Here is a 20,707-nt window from a genome sequence, read left to right as displayed (position 1 = left end):
GACCATTACAATACTCAAAAGAAATAACTCTCTTTTGATATTTCACTTCACTACAATATCGCTCACACTCTCTATTTTTCTTCACAGATTATTTTCTTATACCCTGTCTGTGAAACCTCACTCTTTCTTTCTAGCTCTCAGATATATTTTCCTCTGAGATTGTGATAAAAGAATGAGAGCCGAAACTCTCATTTTATAGGCAAAATATGCCTACCAACCTTGACCTTTCAACTTCTGCATCATGTCATTTTTGACAGAAAAAATGAGAAACGTGGGCTGCCTCGTTCTACCAACTTTGAAAATGAAGAAAAAAGGAGAGAACAACTTCCTTAAAATGTGGGCTGGACCCCACAATTTCTTCATCTTCTTTTACGTTATTGCCTCTTGGAAACGTTCAAAAAGTAAAATTATCTATTGAATTCAATTTTGAATTATATAGGAGTTTATTTTAGTGCGAACTAGCCACTCGTTCTATTTCGTTGAATAATGCAAATAACATACTATTAAGTTTCTTTTTGAGGCATTTCTAGCAATATTAATATAGTAATAAGTCTTCATCCAAAACAAATTCAAAGTTGGAGTTCGACAATATCATATAAAAACCAAGAAAGTGGAGTTGCAGTTTTAAATAATTCTAGAGTCTGTTTCTAGGAAGTAACCTCTATGTGACTTGTTCAAATTTTTTTCTCCCGTTCTTTTTTACACGTTCAAAGCACTATTCCTCTTTTTGTTAAACTATTTAGAATAATTTTATAGCTCACTATTACAAGTAAGCAGACTATTCGTCTTATATTTCCATCATCAGTATTCAGTTGCTGCTGAAGTTAAGCTCTTCTATCTTCTCGAGATATTTGGATTAGTTTTACACAATGGAGTGCAAGATTTCCTGGAACTCTTATAACTTAATGTTTCTCCTTTTTGTGCTATGTTCTGGTGCAGGTATTTCATTATATATTCAAGTAGTAGCTCTTTACATTCAAAATTCAATTGGAGTGATTCTTGTTTACTGATAAAATCTGTAATCTAATTAATTGAGTTTCTTACTTTCTATCGCAGCTGCCTTTGACGCATTGGATCCAAATGGAAACATAACAATCAAATGGGATGTGCTTTCTTGGACTCCTGATGGTTATGTGGTAAATATATTGGTACCATTATGTTATTCAAATTTTAATAGGCAGTTTTAGATTTTTGGTACATGAATTCTTGAAATTTTTCAGGCAGTGGTGACAATGAACAATTACCAAATGTATCGTCCGATAATGAGCCCTGGATGGACTTTAGGATGGACATGGGCAAAGAATGAGGTAATTTGGTCCATGCTGGGAGCACAAGCTACTGATCAAGGGGATTGTTCAAAGTTTCGAACTAACATTCCTCACAGTTGTGATAAAAATCCTAGCATTGTTGACTTGTTGCCAAATACCCCTTTTAACCAGCAAATTGCTAACTGCTGCAAGGGTGGTGTTTTGGATTCGTGGGGAAAAGACCCTTCTGCTGCTGTCTCTGCATTTCAGATTAGTGTTGGCTCTGCTGGGACTACAAACAGAACTGTCAAACTTCCCAAGAATTTCACTTTGCGCGCTCCAGGACCTGGATATACCTGTGGTCCTGCTAAAATCATTGCTCCCACTATTTTCATCATGCCTAATGGTAGACGAATGACAAAGGCAATGAGTAAGTTTGATTTTCGATAGTTCTAACCGAAGAATGAAAGTAAATAGTGTTGGCTAAGTCTGTCTCTAACAGCCTGAATATTTTTGCTCGATGTGCAGTGACATGGAGAGTGATATGCACTTACTCTCAGTTCTTAGCCTCCCCGAGACCAACATGTTGCGTCTCCTTGTCTTCTTTTCCCAATAGAAGTATCATACCTTGCCCTTCGTGTTCTTGTGGCTGCCAGAATAGCAGCAACTGTGTCATGTAAGATATGCATTTCCCATTGTTCAGAGCTTTATATTAAGTACTAGTAGTCGATACTTTTCTCTCTTATGAAGGTACTGATGCGCATAACACATTTAAACAAGTAACAATTGGCCTCGTTAAGTAGCTATAAAAATAACGAACAAGTGTAATTGCAGGAAGACACCGAGTGGAGAGGGAGTAAATGCGCCAAAGAAAGTAAATAAGCCAGTGCTGCAATGTACAAAACACATGTGCCCTATCAAAGTGCACTGGCATGTGAAATCAAACCACAAGAAGTATTATAGAGTGAAGATCACCATCACAAACTTCAATTACCAATTCAACTACACACAGTGGACACTCGTTGTTCAACATCCAAATTTCAACAATGCTACCAAAGTTTCCAGATTTGCATACAAGCGTCTCATGCCTTATCAATCGATTAGTATGCCCTCTATCTCTTTATTTGATTCATATGAATAAAAAAGACATATTCTTTGGTTATTATCCATCAAGGCGTTCATCGGGCTGATGATATTCTAATTATGCAGATGATACTGCCATGTTTTATGGGAGAAAGTCATTTAATGATGTCCTGATGCAAGCTGGACCAAAAGGAAATGTCCAGTCAGATTTAACACTTGAGAAGGATGGAAACAAACTTACACTAAGGAAAGGTTGGGCTTTCCCTCGGAGGGTTTACTTCAACGGCAATAACTGTGTGATGCCATCTCCTGAATCTTAGCCGTTTGTTCCAAATTCTTCCGGATAAAGAGTGTTGCCCAACTGTGGTTCTTCTGTTTCTCTTGGTATTCTTAGCCTGTGGTGGTATTTGGTGATAAATATTGAAGAACAGGAATGTATTAATGAGTATTACAATACACTTGACAATTTCCAGAACTTGTGAAGAGTTATAATGAAAAATAAGGTGCTTAATCAAGCACACTGAAATCGTCCAACTTTTCTTATAGATATCAATTTTTACCGAGGCATCCGAGCTCACGTGCTAGGATTTCTTCAATTTGAAAAACATCCTTGACACAGCTATCCTGCTCTTAACGATGTATAATGCTCCCAAGAATATTAAATTAAGTTGAAAGGTGTTTAACTAAAAATCTGAGTCTTTGATCAAAACTAGAAATAAAGAGAAATTCGGGTTACTGATAATCTGGAGACGAAAATAATAGAAGATTTCTGAGAATAATAAAGTAATAAGTAATTTTGTATTTCAGTGTAATCTCAATAATATTTCGTGTCCTTACAGATGTTGAGTCCTTCTCCTTTTATAGTTGATTCTAGGAGAAGATGTAATGCCTTTGTCTTAATGAGGCAATTATGAGCAATAAATGACATTTAAAAGAAACGTTACACAATCATTTCTATTTAATTCAGATTCTCTAACGTATTTGATATTTAATGTTGTATTTAGACGCTTTTACGTCATCAGATTCGTATCTTCAACATCTTCCGATCTTTGATCTTTAAATGACTCGAATAGGTACGAGACTCGTACCTATTTTAGTAACGGTCCACACCTATGTTGCTTTCTTTTCCCCATATCTGTTGTCGCCCGTGCCTCTTGGTTATTTATTGCGTTTTGACCTTTTGACCAGTCCACGTGTCATGACACGTCATCTTCAATATTGTTTTTTCCCAATACAAAAGGGAAGACATACAAGAAAAAAAAAACTCTGCTCTTCGAATACGTTTTACAACTGCAAGTTGCGGTTGTGGACTGTTATAGATAATGATTGCTTAATATTCTCATCAAATTCGGATTCTTATACTGTTACAGGGTAGTAGTTTTTTGCGTTTTTAAGGGAAGGGGTGGAGGTTAATAATTTTGTTATACATAATCAAGAGCAATTAAGACGTAACATCTACTATAAAGGGCCAATGAAGTCACTAATCAGAAGTGATAATATATCCCACCTAGGAAATGACTGCTTAGCTATTGCGTTCAAATGTCCCATTTTCTCCCGCCTTTCACAACTTTTCATAGGTGAGAGTATTATAGAGTGGGGTTGGAAAAATGATATTATGGCATAAAACACCCAACAACCATTAGGTGTAGCATCAACATGAATTTATCTTCTGCTTAAAATCCCTCTCTTTTAATACTCCAACTTCATTCTTTTAGAAATAACATAAGATCCTTAAAGACATATGAGACTAAAGATGTCTCAGAAAGGAATGTCTTTTGAGGGAAAAGATTGTTCCAATCAATGCCAACTCCTCCTCTTATTTCCTCTAGCAAAGCTGATCTCCTTCGCATTCGTCTTGTCTGCTATCTTGCCTCATGCAGGTACAGTACATACCTATAGATAGGAAATTGTGTATTATAATAGCCTCTTTCTCTTTGTTCTTTGGTAATCAATTACATATTCTTTTCTACCTTCAGATGCATTTGATCCATTGGATCCATTTGGTAACATCACAATAAAATGGGATGTCATGTCTTGGACACCAGATGGCTATGTAGTAAGTATTTTCTTAAAACAATATCATGTCACGAAAGATTATACGAGTAATTGACAATGTGAAAAATTCATCCAGGCTGTAGTCACAATGAATAATTTCCAAATGTATCGGCACATTATGAGCCCGGGATGGACATTAGGATGGAACTGGGCAAAGAAAGAAGTGATATGGTCAATTGTGGGAGCACAAGCAACAGAGCAAGGTGACTGCTCTAAGTTTAAAGGAAACGTACCACATTGTTGCAAGAAGGACCCTGTAATTCTGGACTTGCTTCCTGGAGTTCCTTACAACCAACAGTTCAGCAATTGCTGCAAAGGTGGTGTTATGGCATCTTGGGGCGAAGATCCTTCCGAGTCAGTTTCTTCCTTTCAGATTAGTGTTGGACTTGCTGGAACATCAAACAAGACGGTGAAATTGCCCAAGAATTTCAGTCTGCTTGGTCCAGGACCAGGCTACACTTGTGGCCCTGCTAAGATAGTTCCATCCACTGTTTTCCTCACTGCAGATCACAGGAGAAAAACTCAAGCATTGAGTAAGTTTCCCTATTTTTTTCTCTGTTTTCGGTCATTTCAAGAAGGGCATTAATTCCATTTTGTCGGTTTGGAAAAGTTAAATAAATAAACAATCAGGTTGATGAAAAAATTAATTGCAGTGACCTGGAATGTGACATGCACCTATTCTCAGTTTCTGGCGTCCAAGTACCCGAGTTGTTGTGTTTCTTTCTCAACTTTCTACAACGACACCATCACTCCTTGCCCAACCTGTGCTTGTGGTTGCAACCGTAAACACAACTGTATCATGTAGGTATTCTTTTCAGTGGAACTGTATTGAAATGGAGAAAAACAAATTCTCAAATCTTGAACAGTGTCTTAAAAGTCGTGGGCGTAAGGCGAAACATTTTACATATGCCTCAGCGAGGCGTAAGCCCCGAGGGATGGGGCGTAAGCCCCATAGGTATAATAATTTTTAATATTTTTATAAAATAATATAACTACAGTAAATATTTATAAACATGTAAAATTGCATAAAAATGAAAAAAACTGTAAATATGTGATATATATATATATAATATGTGATATATATATATATATAATATGATATATATCACATATTATATATATATATCACATATTTACAGTTTTTTTCATTTTTTATGCAATTTTACATGTTTATAAATATTTACTGTAGTTATATTATTTTATTGTAGTTATATATATATATATATATATATAGAGAGAGAGAGAGATGTGCTTCATCCCCACAAAAAACTAGTCAAAACAATCTATTATACGCTACTTAGAAGCTCAAGTAACTTGAGTTGAAAAGAATAAAGTATTCTATATGGAGGAACAAAAAGGATGATTAACCTGCAATTTGAACTTTGAATTTGCTGCAATGAAGGAGAATGAAGTTCTCTTTGTATTTGTAAAAAAAAAATTGAGTATTCGTTGCTTTTGGGAGATATTAGCAGACTAACGTACAAGATAAACAATTGGGAAAGACCTTCAACCAATAAAAAAAGGTCTTTGACTTTTAAATTTAATACATTTTAGTTCCTTTTTAAAACTTTTGAGTAATTACCAAGCTGAATTTTGAGAATTTGGATATTACATAAAGGACTTATGCAACAAATTTTGTTTTAATTTGCAAAAATCTCTGGGGCTTACACCTCACTAAAAAAACGTGCCTCAAACGTCCGGACGTACGCCCCGAATGCCCGGGTACGCCTCGATCGCCCAGGCGTACACCCCGAATTGCATACTTTCGCCCCACACCATCGCCCTGGGGCATTTTTGGTGCGCCTCGCCCCGAAAACGCCTTTTAAAACACTGATCTTGAAGTTTTGTAATTGCAAAAGTTGAGCTTTTCCACTAACAATTGCTAATCAGTCTACTGGGATTCTGATGATGCAGGAGCGACTCAGAGAAACTGAAAAAGAAGGGAATAAACACTCCAAGAAAGGATAATGAGCCATTGCTGCAATGCACCCACCACATGTGCCCAATACGCGTTCACTGGCACGTTAAGATCAATTACAAGGATTATTGGCGAGTCAAGATTGCTATCACTAACTTCAACTACAGATTGAACTATACACAATGGACACTTGTTGCACAACATCCTAATCTCAACAATGTAACTCAAGTTTTCAGCTTCAACTACAAGCCTCTCGTGCCATACCAATCCGTTAGTGAGTGCATATGAATGCGAATTTAGTACTTTTTTTCTCATTCTTAATTTCGTGCAGAAAAAAACTGAACTGAACTTAACGATCATGCTTGATACACAGATGATACTGGCATGTTCTATGGCATGAAATTTTACAATGATCTCTTGATGGAAGCTGGACCTGCGGGGAATGTTCAGTCTGAGGTGCTTATGCAAAAAGATAAGGAGTCATTTACACTAAAGTCTGGATGGGGATTTCCCCGCAGAGTCTACTTCAATGGAGCTGAATGCAAACTCCCTCCTCCGGATTCATACCCAACTTTGCCCAACTTTACTGAAAAACGACCATTTTCATTTTCAAGCACTGTAATTTGCATGATTTTGATGATTTTCCTAACCTGGTAATGGCAAAAACATTTCTAGGACAGAAGCAACAACAGAATCTGCTGGCCCTTCTGATAATATTAGACTGTATTCCATCAATGAAAGAGCTTGCTTAGGTTGGTTTGTATTGCATGCATGTAGAAAGAACAGTGAGATTGCACCTGTCTATTTTTGTCGTATATCTGGAGATAGCATTTCATTTCACTTATGTATAAGATTCTAGCTTTCTGCCAAATCTTTCTCAACATCATTCAATAGTGTACATCAAATTTTTCAAGATGTAGGGCACTGATGCATTATCATAAAGGGTTACAATTCTCAAAGATATACAATTCATCTGTTAAATCTCAATGCAATTGAACTGGAACACAGCAAGCCAATAGTTACATCTACAAAATCACAAGTACACCTTCACATTTGGGAACCTTGGACTGAAGTTGCAAAAATGATGCCTTTAAATTTACTGAAGGCATCCAGGTTGATATAAACAAGGGTAGAAAATTCTCTCTTTTGGAAGCAATGACAATCCTTAGTTCTATTTCTTTCTTACAATATTACAAGGTGTGTGAATATAGTAGAATCAGAGACACCAAAACTGCTGTCAGAGAGTGAAGTAGAGCGAGGGCACTATGGGCACTAGCATTTGGTAGGTAAGGATAGGCATCCGGAGGTGGCATAACACAGTTGTCCCCATTAAAGTAAACCCTTCGAGGGAAAGCCCATCCCTTTTCAAAGGTGAACCTCGATTTATCCTTCTGAAATATGATCTCTGATTGCACATTTCCAAAAGGTCCACCCTGCATTAGCAAATCATTGTAAAATTTGATTCCCCAAAACATAGCAGTATCATCTGTAAAAGATCAATTAAAAGAAAATCAGTTAGAAAGCTCAAATGTATATAAAAAGTTGTATTAACTTATCAAGGGGAAAGATTACTCACTAATGGAACCATACGAGACCAGTGGCTCATAATTAAAGCTGAATATCTGGGTGAGATTGTCAAAGTTGGGGTGCTGAACAACAAGATTCCACTGGGAATAGTTCATTCTGTAGTTAAAATTTTGTATGGTGAGTTTTACCCTCCAATATTCTTTATAGTTGGTCTTAATATGCCAATGAACTCGAATTGGACACATATGCTCAGTACATCGAACCAGAGGATTGTAATCATTTTTCCCTGAGCTTACAAGTGCTGAAGCTAAATATGGAGAGTCCGGTCTGTCAGAGAGCATAAAAATATCTTATGAATATTAAGAAGTTCCTGAAGCTAAAATGAAAAAGAAAGGGAGACTTTGAGATTAAAGATAGCGTCCACTCACTCTACACATGTTCCAGGTTGTGTTATGTTATTTTTGCAACCACAGGCGCATGTTGGGCAGTTCACAATGGTGTCATTGTAGAAGGAGGAGAGTGAGACACAACAGGTAGGTGTCTTCTGAGCTAGGAACTGTGAATACGTGCAAGTAACATTCCAAGTCACTGCAAGGAAAAAAAGATACAAGTAAAATGATTATACCACTCGCTAGTAGAAAAAAATAAAACAAATTTCATGGTCAAAAGGTAGGCGTCTTATACCGATGTGTCATGTCATTAGTGTCTTGAGAAACTAAAGGAATGGAATAGAAATAACAATATAGTTAATTGAAAAAGAAAACATGCAACCACTGAAAAAAGTTTTTCTTGCATACTCATAGCTTGATAATCCACTATAACTTACTCAAAGCTTGAGTGACCCTTCTTCCATCTGGTGTTGGAAACTTGCTTGGTTTCCCCTTCTTCGCAGGTCCACAAGTATATCCAGGTCCTGGTGCCTTGAGGGTAAAGTTTTTCGGCAACCTCACTGTCTTGTTGCTTGTTCCTGCTTGACCAACACCGAGCTGGAATGAGCTCACAGCTTTCTGTGGATCTTGAACCCATGAGCTAATTACTCCACCTTTGCAACAATTTGCAGTTTGCTGGTTATACGGAGTTCCTGGCAGCAAATCAACAATGGTTGGGTCCCTTTTGCAGCAATGAGGAATATTTCCCTTGAATTTTGAACAGTCTCCTTGCTCTGTGGCTTGACTTCCCGTTGCACTCCAAATTACCTCTTTTTTGGCCCATGTCCAACCGAGTTGCCATCCTGGTGCTTGAATATGACGATACTTTTGGAAGTTATATATTGTAACAACAGCCTGCATAATTCAGGGGAGAAAATACTCTTTGGGTCAAGCACTCTGGATGGTATTTTAAGTGATGAGTGATTTTGCTACTAGATCAAAAGGAAAAAAAAAGAAAAAAATTTGAACTTCCATGTTGCACTAATTCAAATAGACAAGGAAATGATGCACTCAGAGAAACTTATAAAAACAAACATATCAACTTAAGTGTAGTCTTATGGGTCCTAAAACCTTTGATATATAAAATATGCTTAGATTGAAAATATGGACCAGCACAGCCTTTGTGTTTTTGATTAATACAGTGTACCTCTCTAAAAAAATGCTCAGATAGGAAAGATTATATAAGGGACCGATGTACTCTGCAGAAAGAGCTAATGAAATTAGAGCACATCATTGCCATTAAGGCTATTGTAGCATTTTATATTGGTAAAGAACAGAATTAAATACTTGAACCACCCTGAGGTTAGGTTGTTTATTCTGTGGAAGTGAGATAAGAGGGGACCTTTAAGATGTGTGTGTCCTATCATGTTTCAGACAAAACACAAAAGGAAAGATATATTCATCTATGTTTCTTCATGAGGAGTGAGGGATCAAAACGAAATCCCTGAATGGCAATCCAATTAGATTGGAAATGAGATAATGATATATTTGAAATGACGATCCTTCTAGATAGAGTCATATCTCCCTTTCCTGACGTTGAAGGATATTTCACTAGTAAAATAAGAGCAAATACACTCACATTATATCCATCTGGAGTCCAAGATATGATATCCCACTTGATGGTAATATTTCCATTTGGATCGAGTGCATCATAAGCATCTGCAACAATATTCAGCAAACAGTTAACTTCTTTACGCGAGCTCTAGAAACAGAGGGGGAAAGGACACCAAACAAATAGTGTTAGTAGTGGTTTAATTTCTACTATTTCTTGGAGTTTATTGCATATCCCAAAATTTGTTCTTCATAGAGACAAACAAAATTTCTAGAACTCATCCTTATAACTGAGCTAACAACAATCAGTAACCTGAACTAACTCGTCAACTTAGCCAACAAAAAATGCATATAGCCACAGTAACAGATTGCACAATTTTGATGTCCCAAGCATTATAAGTGTAACAGTCAGAGGTAAATATAATATGACAAATCTGAGATTATGTAGGTGAATCTAATATCAACAATGTGAACTAACTAATCAATCTAAACAAAATTCAGTAAAGTCACAATTTAATGAATACATATCAGATTGCTAGAATACAATTGGTTGACTTAAAAAGTAGGTGAATTTAATAGTCCTAGGTAAAATTAACTTAAAGGCATGGAAACAGATTTTGCTTCAAATAAAAAAGTAAGATAAATACCACCATCTTCCTGTTCGACAAACTTAAAACAAAACAAGGAACAAAACAAACAAGATGCAGAGAACCTGACTAAAACAATGGGGGAATGTCGATGCATAGTATTAAAAAGATAATACTAGAAATTAACAATAAAGTCTTTTATAAGAAGGTCAAAATGTTCTAGAGTCTTCTACTGTGCTGCAGAGTAACCAAAGCTTAGCATGCACATCAACGTGCAAGACATTCTTGTTCCGTCAATAAACCAAACCACACTCAAAACTCGAATATCCAAACTATCTTTGACCAAAAACTTAAAATCAAAACAACTACACCAATGCCAAAAAATCTTCTTCTTCTTCTTCTTCTTTTTTTTTTTTTTTACTTTTATGACTCACCCACAATAAAAGAAAAGGAAGAACAAAGAACAACTTAGTCAGGTTGATTCTGCAAAACACCTTAGCATAATAAAAAATAAGAAGGAATGTTATATACTTTTTAGGGAAAATTTCATTAGTTGACGGAGGGAATGACACATTGAGTACTCACCTATAGATTTAAAGCATATTAGAGAGATCAAGAAAGCGATCAGAATAATAAAATTGCCAAATTTAGTGATTGATCTTGAGCTGGAACTAAGGCAAACCTCCATTGTTGAGTTTAAAAGCAAAAATGGTTGAGTATTTCTGGATTTTTGGAGTTGGGAAGAGTGACAAATATTTTGTGTGGGGGAATGCAGGTTGGCAGAGTAGGAGAGAGAAAGAAGATGGAAGGGAATTAAAATGTTGTAATGGCAAGGAATTAGCCTTTTGTAAACTGTGTTAATTAAAGGGAAGGGGCGAAATAGTCTTTATTGAGCCAACTGTCACCAGATTAGCCAATATTTAATTTTTCTTTGAGATTATGATTTTAATTTGGAACACTGATTGTAGCTTTTAAATTTTTATGGTACTAATATATCATCTTCTATTGCTTTTTTGAGCCGAGGATCTCCTGGAAACAGTCTCTCTACCCTTCGGGGTAGAGGTAAGGTCTGCGTACATATTACCCTCCCCAGACCCCACTTGTGGAATTATACTGGGTCGTTGTTGTTGTTGTATTGTAGCTTTTAAAGGAATTTTCAGGTTTCCATTAAATGCCACGGCAATAAGAGGGAAAAACAAAAAGGAACCTTTCCAATAGAGGAAAAAGAAAGGACAAATTGCCAGCCCTTTGTTGTAATTTTGGGAAAAGAGTTGCAGAAAAAGAAAAAGAAATCTTGTTTGACGGAAAAAGGAATTGAGGGGAGAGGTGCTTCACATTTATTTACCTTGTCAACCTTGTTTATCTTGTTGAAGATTTAAGGGGTTGTTTGGTTGGGTGTATAAGAATAGTGCGGAATAAAGTGTCTTAGTAATGCAGAGATTAATAATGCAAGCATTCGTTATACAGATATTATTTCTTATCTACTGTTTGGTGTGATGCATTAAAAATTATAATGCATTACATAATATTTAAGAAAAATAGTTGTTTATAATAATGCCCTCCATAGACAAGAGAGGTTGTTCTGATGGTAAGCAACCTCCACTTCCAACCAAGAGGTTGTGAGTTCGAGTCTACCCAAGAGCAAGGTGGGAAGTTCTTGGAGGGAAGGATGTCGAGGGTCTATTTGGAAACAGCCTCTCTACCCCAGGGTAGGCGTAAGGTCTGCGTACACACTACTCTCCCCAGACCCCACTAAGTGGGATTATACTGGGTTGTTGTTGTTGTATAATAATGCCCTCCATATTCTCTAGATTTAAGGGACTTTAAGGATAATTTTATCTTTAATCATACTAATGCATGCATTAATAGTCTTGTTATTACTAATGTCATGATTTTCTATGTATTACTTACAGAGGCGGATCTAGGATTTTCAGAGGATGGGTGCACTATTACTTTTTAATAAAAAAATTAAACAAAAATGTTGGCAGGGGATTTGATGGATTTGATTCCCTGACCTTAGGCTATTGGAAATAAGAGACCAAAACCAATGCACCACTTGGTCTCTTTTGACCATGAGTTCCATCAAGTATATATACCTATTTTCACTAAATATATACATCATATCTATACTTTAATTTGAGGACCACGGGTTCACGTGAACCATGTTTTACATGGTAGATCCGCCCCTGATTACTTATACATAGGATAATATCAAGTATGATGTATAACTAACGCAAGCATTAGTTATACACATATTTAAAAAATGTAACAAACAAGATATTAGTAATGCACAAATCTAATGCTTGCATTATTTTTTTTAATACCTCCTACCAAACGAGATTTAAAATAAGAGATTTAAAAAAAAGTGATTGCTTTTAATTAAAATTAACTAGTTCAGTATGGGAAAAATCTAGGGAAATTCGGCAAGGGAATAATTGTCCAAGTAAAAATTATTTTAGATTGACTTTCCGCGTTCTTTTTTTGTCATAACTTCATGTGTTCAACCATGTAGTGAAGTACAAGATTTTCAGAGCAGATTGTGAAATTCACTTTAAAAAGTAGTGATGATCTCGTGTTTAATTTTTTCTTTTTAAGTGTAATATGATATATCTAAGAATTTAATATTTGTGAAACTGCAACATGTATAAGTGATTGACTTATCATAACTTAAATGATTTTGAATGGGAATACTTCGTGGAATATAATTGGCCATTATATGTGCAAATGATTATGATTAATGACGTTCTAAACTGGATCATTTATTTAGGTTAAAAGCACTCAAAAAGTGGTTAGTAGAGCTGACGTGTTAGCATAATCTTCTTTCTCTTTTCGTTCCTGATAGTTTTCTTTTGTTTTTGTTTATTTTCCGGTACTCGATATTCACCTTGGAGCTCGATTAAATTCGAATTCACACCAAGACTTCCCACATTGTGGGGTAAAGACTCCTTAACAAAGGCGGCTCTATCTTCAAGACTCAACTCGAAACCTCTAACTAAGAATAAAAGAGTATTTACCACTACATTGATTTCTGTAGTTACTTGACTTGGAAGGCTAATTCACATGCCTCATGGCTTTTTTTGGGCTTAGAAAGGAAATTAATGCAATGCAACTTCATTAAGAAATAGCTTTATAAAAAATTATTACGGTTGTCAATTTTCGTTTCTTTATAGAAACTTCTATTCAGTTGCTTTTTGGCAAGACACAGACTCTCACTTCCCCAAGAAAATATTTGTGAATTGTAAATTGTAAATTGAAAATTGTATGTATCTGGAAACGTATAATACGTGCTTTTATTTCAACACGCAAAGAACTGTGTCAAAATGAAATTAAATTGATGAACCAATACAGGGGGGGAAATGAGAAAGGAAAAAACAAACGCACACACAAAAGATATACAAATAGCACCAAAAAGATATATTATATTGCCTGTCAATGAAAACGCTGGTCATTACTTTACATTAGCTTACAATTATATGGAGTGATCAACAACAACAACTCAGTATAATCTCATAAGTAGGGTCTGGGGAGGGTAATATGTACGCAAATCTTATCCTTACCCTGAAGGGTAGAGAGACTGTTTCCACGAGACCCTCGGCTCAAAAAAAAGCAACAGGAGTCGATATATTAGTACCATAAAAATGCATAATAAAATAACAACAATATAAGAAATATGAAATTCAGAATACGAAATACGAAATAGATGGTTGGTATAGTAAAACTAGCAGGAACCCTGCATCAATAGACGACCAATGACATTCTTAGTCTAACTCCTAACTGGCTAGTCTCACTCTATTGTGCTGTAGAAATATTCACACTCTCCCCTAACCTATAACCTTAATGCTCGACCTCCATAATTCCCTGTCAAGGGCCATGTCCTCAGTAATCCTAAGTCGCGCCATGTTCTGTCTGATCACCTCTCCCCAATACTTCTTAGGTCGCCCTCTACCTGTCTGATCAATAAATTTTAAATACTTTGACACATCTTTCTGCTCTTAAATAAAATTTTCGTTTAAATTTGGGAGAAAAATTCCATTAAGATGAGACACTTGGCACAAATCTGAGATGCAAGAAGCTTAAAATTCTTTTGTTATGATACCTGACTGTGAAGGGTAGTGGTGAGTGGCGCCTGGGCGTGTTAAGTTGGGTTTGAGTGGTGGAAAATGAATTGAACAAATACATATAGAAATCAAACTCTGCTCATATTTCAGATTAAAAAATACGGGTTGAAAATTAATGAGCGGCTTAAAAATGAGTTGACTCATATAATACAAATTTATGTTTCAAGAAAAAATGTATTACCTAAATAAACTAGTAGGAGTATTACATTTCTTAAAGTTGTTGCCCAATTTGTATTGAGTGCTTGTCATCTTTCTTTGCTTTTTCTTTTCTGGTCAAAATTAGCAATTTCAATTTGAAAGTAGATTATAATGGTATCTTTTTTTATATATACTCTATTAGAAGATGGTGTGCAACACAATTTGTGCGTCCCTCGACTAATTCACCAAGTGCCTGCCACCTCATAACAATATAAGTATCGGATAACTCTGCCCACCAAGACTAATCAGATGAGAAGAAATTAGTTAGATATTTGCTTCCTCCACAATGCTACCAAGTACCAATCTAGCTTAACTCTGATCTAATTGAACATTATCCTCCTTTTTTTTATAACTGTGGTGCAACTTGCGCCTATTTCGACTAATTCCATGGAATAACTACCACCTCCCACCAACAACGGGTACCTAGTAACTTTATCCACTAAAACTTGAACAAATGGAAAGAAATCACTTAAGTGTTTATGACTCCGCTGGAGTTTGTCCTCAAGTACTTTGTAATAGCAGCAGGATGATCGCTCAAAGTTATAATATCCTGAAATTTTAGTCACATATATCCAAAATGCAGATATTTATGTGCAAAGCATTTCCTTATACGCAATCCTATATTTGAGTCATCACACTTCATATGTGCTTAGTAAGACAAATCCTCCAAATTCCCTGTTAATTTTCCATGGTCCATCCACAATAATCTGCAGCATTTTCACTATATTCAACCACATTATATTGAATATTTTCCATCCATTCAGTGCTTCCATTACCAGGTTGTCCATGATCATGCAACACAAATCCTGATAAGGTAATTCACTTAGATGTGAAGATGACTCCTATTATGATGTCTTTCGATTCAGATTCTACATGTCTCATTTGTAAGGGCAAATTCTGCAAATATAACAAAATGTCTACAATAGTATGAAAACCTCTTGATTGGCATGAATATCAAGCAATCTTGCATAGTAAGAAACACATGACCTAAGTTTTCTAAAGAGTTACCAAATACAAAGAATACCATGCAAATCATCAGTTCCCTCCTCCAAAAAACTGATTTTGCAGGCACGCCATTATTTATCTCCAAAACAAAAAGAATTCTTTGGTGGAACTCCTGCTTTCCTAAAAAGAATCGGACTTAACTGCGCGCATTTACAAAACTTACCCAACGATAAAGCACCATAAGGGACATATGAAGATATGGATTTTGGGTCAGAGTCGGTCAATAAACAATCTAATTGCTAGCAGAGGGGAAAAAGTAATATGCAAAATATGCTAGAAGAAACAACTTTAGACCAAAGGGCACCTGAGGGTGAGGATCTCCATGATCTATATTGAACATCATATTCTTGCATCCGACTCCAATAAACCAGCACAAAATATGCGTGCCAATACAGACAAATGCATGATGAATTCAACGCCAACAATTGCCAATTAATCTAGTCACAAGTAATTTAGATTTATCCGTTACAAGAGAATATAAATACTCAAGTCCATCCGAAGCATAGAAGAATATTAGGACTTTGTTATGCAAAAGGAGATATGACAGCAAGTTCGATCTTTAGTTCAAGATGGATTCATGAGATACAAAAATATAAATTGGTTCATCAGTTACAAATCTTAAATGCAAAAAAAAAAAGGAGCGTCCAGTGCTGCGAATCAATTTTTTTATTTCTAATGTTGTCCAGTTATATCAAAACAATGGGGGGGGGGGGGGGGGACTTTTCAGCATACCACTTGAAAAACCCTCTAAAATCATCAGATACAAAGGGATCAATATGCTCGGAAGGGATCAATATGTTCGGCGCTGCATTTTCCTAGGTTTCTTCACAAAACTCAGGCGAATTGTCTTTAGCTTTCTCCTCTTTCTAGCCATTTTCTCAGGCAGTGTCTCCTGTTTCTTCTCCTTCTTCACAGATGTCGGTTTCTTCTTTGTATATCTAGGATTCACCATATAGGCCTTTGGCTCAACTGGCAATCCATTGTTCTCAGCTTCCTTGTAAAGGGCATTTGCTTTGTCAACACGATTATGAGCAACCAACTTTCCCATCAACAAATCATAAGTCTTTAACCCCGGTTTGTGACCATCCTCTTTTATCTTTGCAAAGACAATCATAGCATGATCAATTCTCTCAATCCCACATAATATTTTCAACAGTTCATAATAGGCCTTCTTATCAAGTGCATCCCCAAAACCTGCAGATTTCATTCTATCAATCATCTTGTCGTCCTCTCCAATCCTTACAGCCTGGTACAAGCTCTTAATAAGTGTCAAAAAAGTCATCTCGGAGAACAACCCCATTGCCTCATCCTATAAAATAGATTCATAGCATCCTCTGTTTTCCTGATCTTACACAAGTTAGTGATCAACACATTAAAGGTTTCCACATCTCTAGGAACACCCTTCTCTTCCATTTCCACCAACACATTCTCTGCCTCGGATTGAAGCCGAAATGGATCGTTTTTCCTACAAAGCTTACAAACACAATCAAGAATTTATATGTTGCAGTACCAATTTCAAACCCTCCTCTATACATCTCCCCAGCTAACCTCTGCGCCTCATCAAGTTTCCCATCAACACACCAACCCCTTATCAACATATCACATACATATTCATCAGGGAAAAATTCATTAGCTAAATTCTTCACTATTTTCTCAGTATAACTAGCAAAACCATGCTCACACAACCTAGAAATAACCAACTTCAAAGAATTTAAATCCCTAACTAACCCATAATCTTTTGCCATGTTTTAAAAAAATGTCATTGCTTGAGTGGGCCTCCCGACCCGTACAAGCCCATCAACCATGGACTCAAACGTCTTAAAACCGGTTACCCTTCGGCCATCAGTAAGCACATCATTTGCAGCTTTAAAATCCTTTCTCCGTCCAAAATAATCCACAAAGAAAGATAGAACTTCATCATCAAGATTGAAACTTTCTTTGGATTTAACCTATTTGAAAAACCCTAAAACAGTTCGGTCAGCATCTGGGGAAAGATTGAGTGTGGTAAGGATCAGGGAAGGCATTAACGTTATGTGGGAGAAAGAAAGATCGAGTCTTTCTGGAATGGAGAGAGATTCCGCGTCCAGTTCTTTGACAAGCTCAGACGATATAGACTGAGCAATTGTTTCTTCTTGATCCTTTACAGGATCTTCAGATTGGGATGAAAAGGGTTTAAAACTGGTGCAATATAGTGAAAACGGAAATGGGTCATGGGGCAGTGATGAAGTGAAAATCTGGGTTTTGGAAAGGGAGAATTGGGAACAGGGAAGGTGGTAGGATTGATTCGTTGCCGATGAAGAAATACAACGGCGGATCAGTGTTCGAAGGTGGAGGCATGTTAATGGGGATGTGAGTCTACGTATTTTCACTATCTGTACTATGTGAGAAAGGGAGACGGCTATGGCGGATTGTTAAACCCTCTCTGCTACTGCTACTGCCACAGCTCTGAGCTAAGCTGGTGTGGTTTTGGGCTTTCTCATTGGGTTTTGGTAGGCTTTTGGCCACCAGTGTGGAAAAGTTATACATTTAGCCATTCCACAAAAAATATTCATATTCCCAAACCAAATATACATATATACTATATATTAATTACGTATATCATAGTCTATATTTATTAATTATTTTTTTAACGACGACTAACTTACAACAACAACAACAACAACCCAGTGTAATCCAACTAGTGGGGTCTGGGGAGGGTAGTGTGTACGCAGACCTTACCCCTACCTCGGAGGAGTAGAGAGGCTATTTTCGAAAGACCCTCGGCTCAATAAGACAAAAGGACAAAAGAAAACAATATTAGTAACACCACATAACAATATGAATATATATATATATATATATATATATATATATATATATATATATATATATATATATATATAGAGAGAGAGAGAGAGAGAGAGAGAGAGAGAGAGAGAGATATGAAAAATAAGAACAACATGAAATCAAGAGGCATGATACCAAGCAAAAGCAAAATAGTATCCTTACCAAACTAGTCCCCCAAAGTTATGACATAAGACAATACTCAGCTACCTCCTAGCCTACAACCTTAATACTCGACCTCCACATATTCCTATCAAGTGCCATGTCCTCGGAAATCTGAAGCATCGCCATATCCTGCCTAATCACCTCCCCCAATACTTCTTAGGCCGCCCTCTACCTCTTCTCGAGCCCTCCACAACCAGCCGTTCACACCTCCTTACCGGAGCATCTGGGCTTCTCCTCTGAACGTGCCCGAACCACCTGAGTCTTGCTTCCTGCATCTTGTCATCAATGGGAGCCACGCACACCTTCTCTCGAATATCATCATTCCTAATCTTATCCATCCTACTACGCCCGCACATCTACCTCAACATCCTCATTTCTGCTACCTTCATCTTCTGGATATGTGATTTCTTAACTGGCCAACACTCAGCCCCATACATCATGGCCGGCCTAACCACCACTTTATAGAACTTACCTTTGAGTGTCAGTGGCACTCTTTTGTCACACAATACTCTAGATGCTAACCTCCACTTCATCCATCCTACCCTGATACGGTGCGTAACATCCTCGTCGATCTCCCCTCCCCCCTGGATAATAGACCCAAGGTACTTGAAGCTGTCTTTACTTTGGATGACCTGCGATTCAAGCCTTACATCCACGCCCACTTCCCTCTGCTCAGCGCTGAACTTACACTCCAAGTATTCCGTCTTTGTCCTGCTAAGCTTGAAACCCTTAGATTCAAGAGCTTGTCTCGAAACTTCCAGCTTCTCGTTAACACCGGTTCGCGTATCATCAATTAGAACTATGTCATCAGTGAATAGCATGCACCATGGCACATCCCCTTGAATGTGATGTGTTAACGCATCCATCACCAGGGCGAATAGGAACGGACTGAGCGCAGAACCTTGGTGTAACCCCATAACTACCGGAAAATCCTCAGAGTCGCCTCCCACTGTCCTAACCCGAGTCTTTGCCCCATCATACATGTCCTTAATCGCCATAATGTAGGGAACCGACACGCCTTTTGCCTTCAAGCTTCTCATAAGAACTTCTCTAGGAACCTTGTCATACGCTTTTTCTAGGTCAATAAACACCATGTGCAGATCTTTCTTCTTATCTCTGTACTGTTCAACCAACCTCCTAACAAGGTGTATAACTTCTGTAGTAGAACGACCCGGCATGAAACTAAATTGGTTGTCGGAGACGGATACCGTCATCCTCAACCTTGCTTCAACTACCCTTTCCCATACTTTCATAGTATAACAGGGTAACTTAATTTTCAGTACCCTTTCCCATACTTTCAACTACCCTAACAACGAAGACTAACTTAATTTTTCAATAATTGGGGAAGTTACACATTTTCGTTCTATTCAAATATACCCCTAACTTTTGTACTTGTCTCATACACTCTATGTTAACCTACTGACTCATAGGGGTCTTTACCATTATCTACCGTCTTAAATATGTTTTTCCCACAAATGTATTTCTAACCGAAAAAAATAAAATGTTACTCATGAGTTAGCTGATAGTACGATAGAAGCCACATAGAATATATTTGCACCTTTTTCATTTTTAGGAATATATTTTTAATAGAATAAACCAAATATATACCAATAGAAATAAAAGAATGCCATGCATATCTTTATTTATGCTTTCGCAGGTTTTGGTTATAATTTCGAGAGATGGTGTCACTGCAAAAGTATACCGCTCCATTGTAGGACCCATAAAAGGAAAAAAGGAAATAAAGAAAAAGTTTAAAAAGTTGGTGAAGTCAAATTAGGGTGGCTGAAATTTTTTCAATAAGGGCGGCTGAAATCTGGACTTTACAAATTGAGGAACCAATCAGATTGGTTGGGTTGGTGAAAATGTGCCTATAAATATGAGCTTCATTCGTTCAGTTTAAGTGCACCAAAATAACGACAGAAGCATAAAGTAGTGAGAGTATTCCACAGATTGTGGTTTGTGAGATAACTAAAGAGTGATAATAATATTGTAGTGAGGTATT

The 20,707-nt window shown here is 36.8% G+C and overlaps 3 protein-coding genes and 1 pseudogene across 3 annotated transcripts; 2 read left to right on the top strand and 2 right to left on the bottom strand.

Annotated features, from left to right (window-relative positions):
• Positions 1–771: 771 nt before the first annotated feature.
• On the top strand, positions 772–2,950 carry LOC104229773 (COBRA-like protein 4). Its single transcript, XM_070171504.1, has 6 exons — positions 772–939; positions 1,057–1,136; positions 1,221–1,677; positions 1,776–1,923; positions 2,082–2,350; positions 2,457–2,950. Exons 1-6 carry the CDS (start codon positions 870–872, stop codon positions 2,648–2,650), a joined length of 1,218 nt encoding a protein of 405 aa, XP_070027605.1. The 5' UTR covers positions 772–869; the 3' UTR covers positions 2,651–2,950.
• A 1,072-nt stretch (positions 2,951–4,022) lies between these two features.
• LOC104229772 (COBRA-like protein 4) lies at positions 4,023–7,174 on the top strand. The gene is made up of 6 exons (XM_009782471.2): positions 4,023–4,210; positions 4,307–4,386; positions 4,462–4,918; positions 5,039–5,186; positions 6,300–6,577; positions 6,677–7,174. The coding sequence occupies exons 1-6, from the start codon at positions 4,072–4,074 to the stop codon at positions 6,958–6,960; spliced, it is 1,386 nt and encodes a 461-aa protein (XP_009780773.1). The 5' UTR covers positions 4,023–4,071; the 3' UTR covers positions 6,961–7,174.
• A 273-nt stretch (positions 7,175–7,447) lies between these two features.
• On the bottom strand, positions 7,448–11,230 carry LOC104229771 (COBRA-like protein 1). The gene is made up of 6 exons (XM_009782470.2): positions 10,982–11,230; positions 9,838–9,917; positions 8,657–9,113; positions 8,259–8,418; positions 7,880–8,157; positions 7,448–7,789 (listed from the first exon to the last, which is right to left on the bottom strand). Exons 1-6 carry the CDS (start codon positions 11,082–11,084, stop codon positions 7,494–7,496), a joined length of 1,374 nt encoding a protein of 457 aa, XP_009780772.1. The 5' UTR covers positions 11,085–11,230; the 3' UTR covers positions 7,448–7,493.
• Positions 11,231–16,258: 5,028 nt separating this feature from the next.
• On the bottom strand, positions 16,259–19,919 carry LOC104229774 (small ribosomal subunit protein mL104 (rPPR9)-like; annotated as a pseudogene).
• Between the last annotated feature and the right edge of the window lie 788 nt (positions 19,920–20,707).

Source organism: Nicotiana sylvestris, chromosome 3, assembly GCF_000393655.2.
Source record: "Nicotiana sylvestris chromosome 3, ASM39365v2, whole genome shotgun sequence".
NCBI lineage: Eukaryota > Viridiplantae > Streptophyta > Magnoliopsida > Solanales > Solanaceae > Nicotiana > Nicotiana sylvestris.
This window is presented reverse-complemented; position numbering and strand designations above follow the sequence as displayed.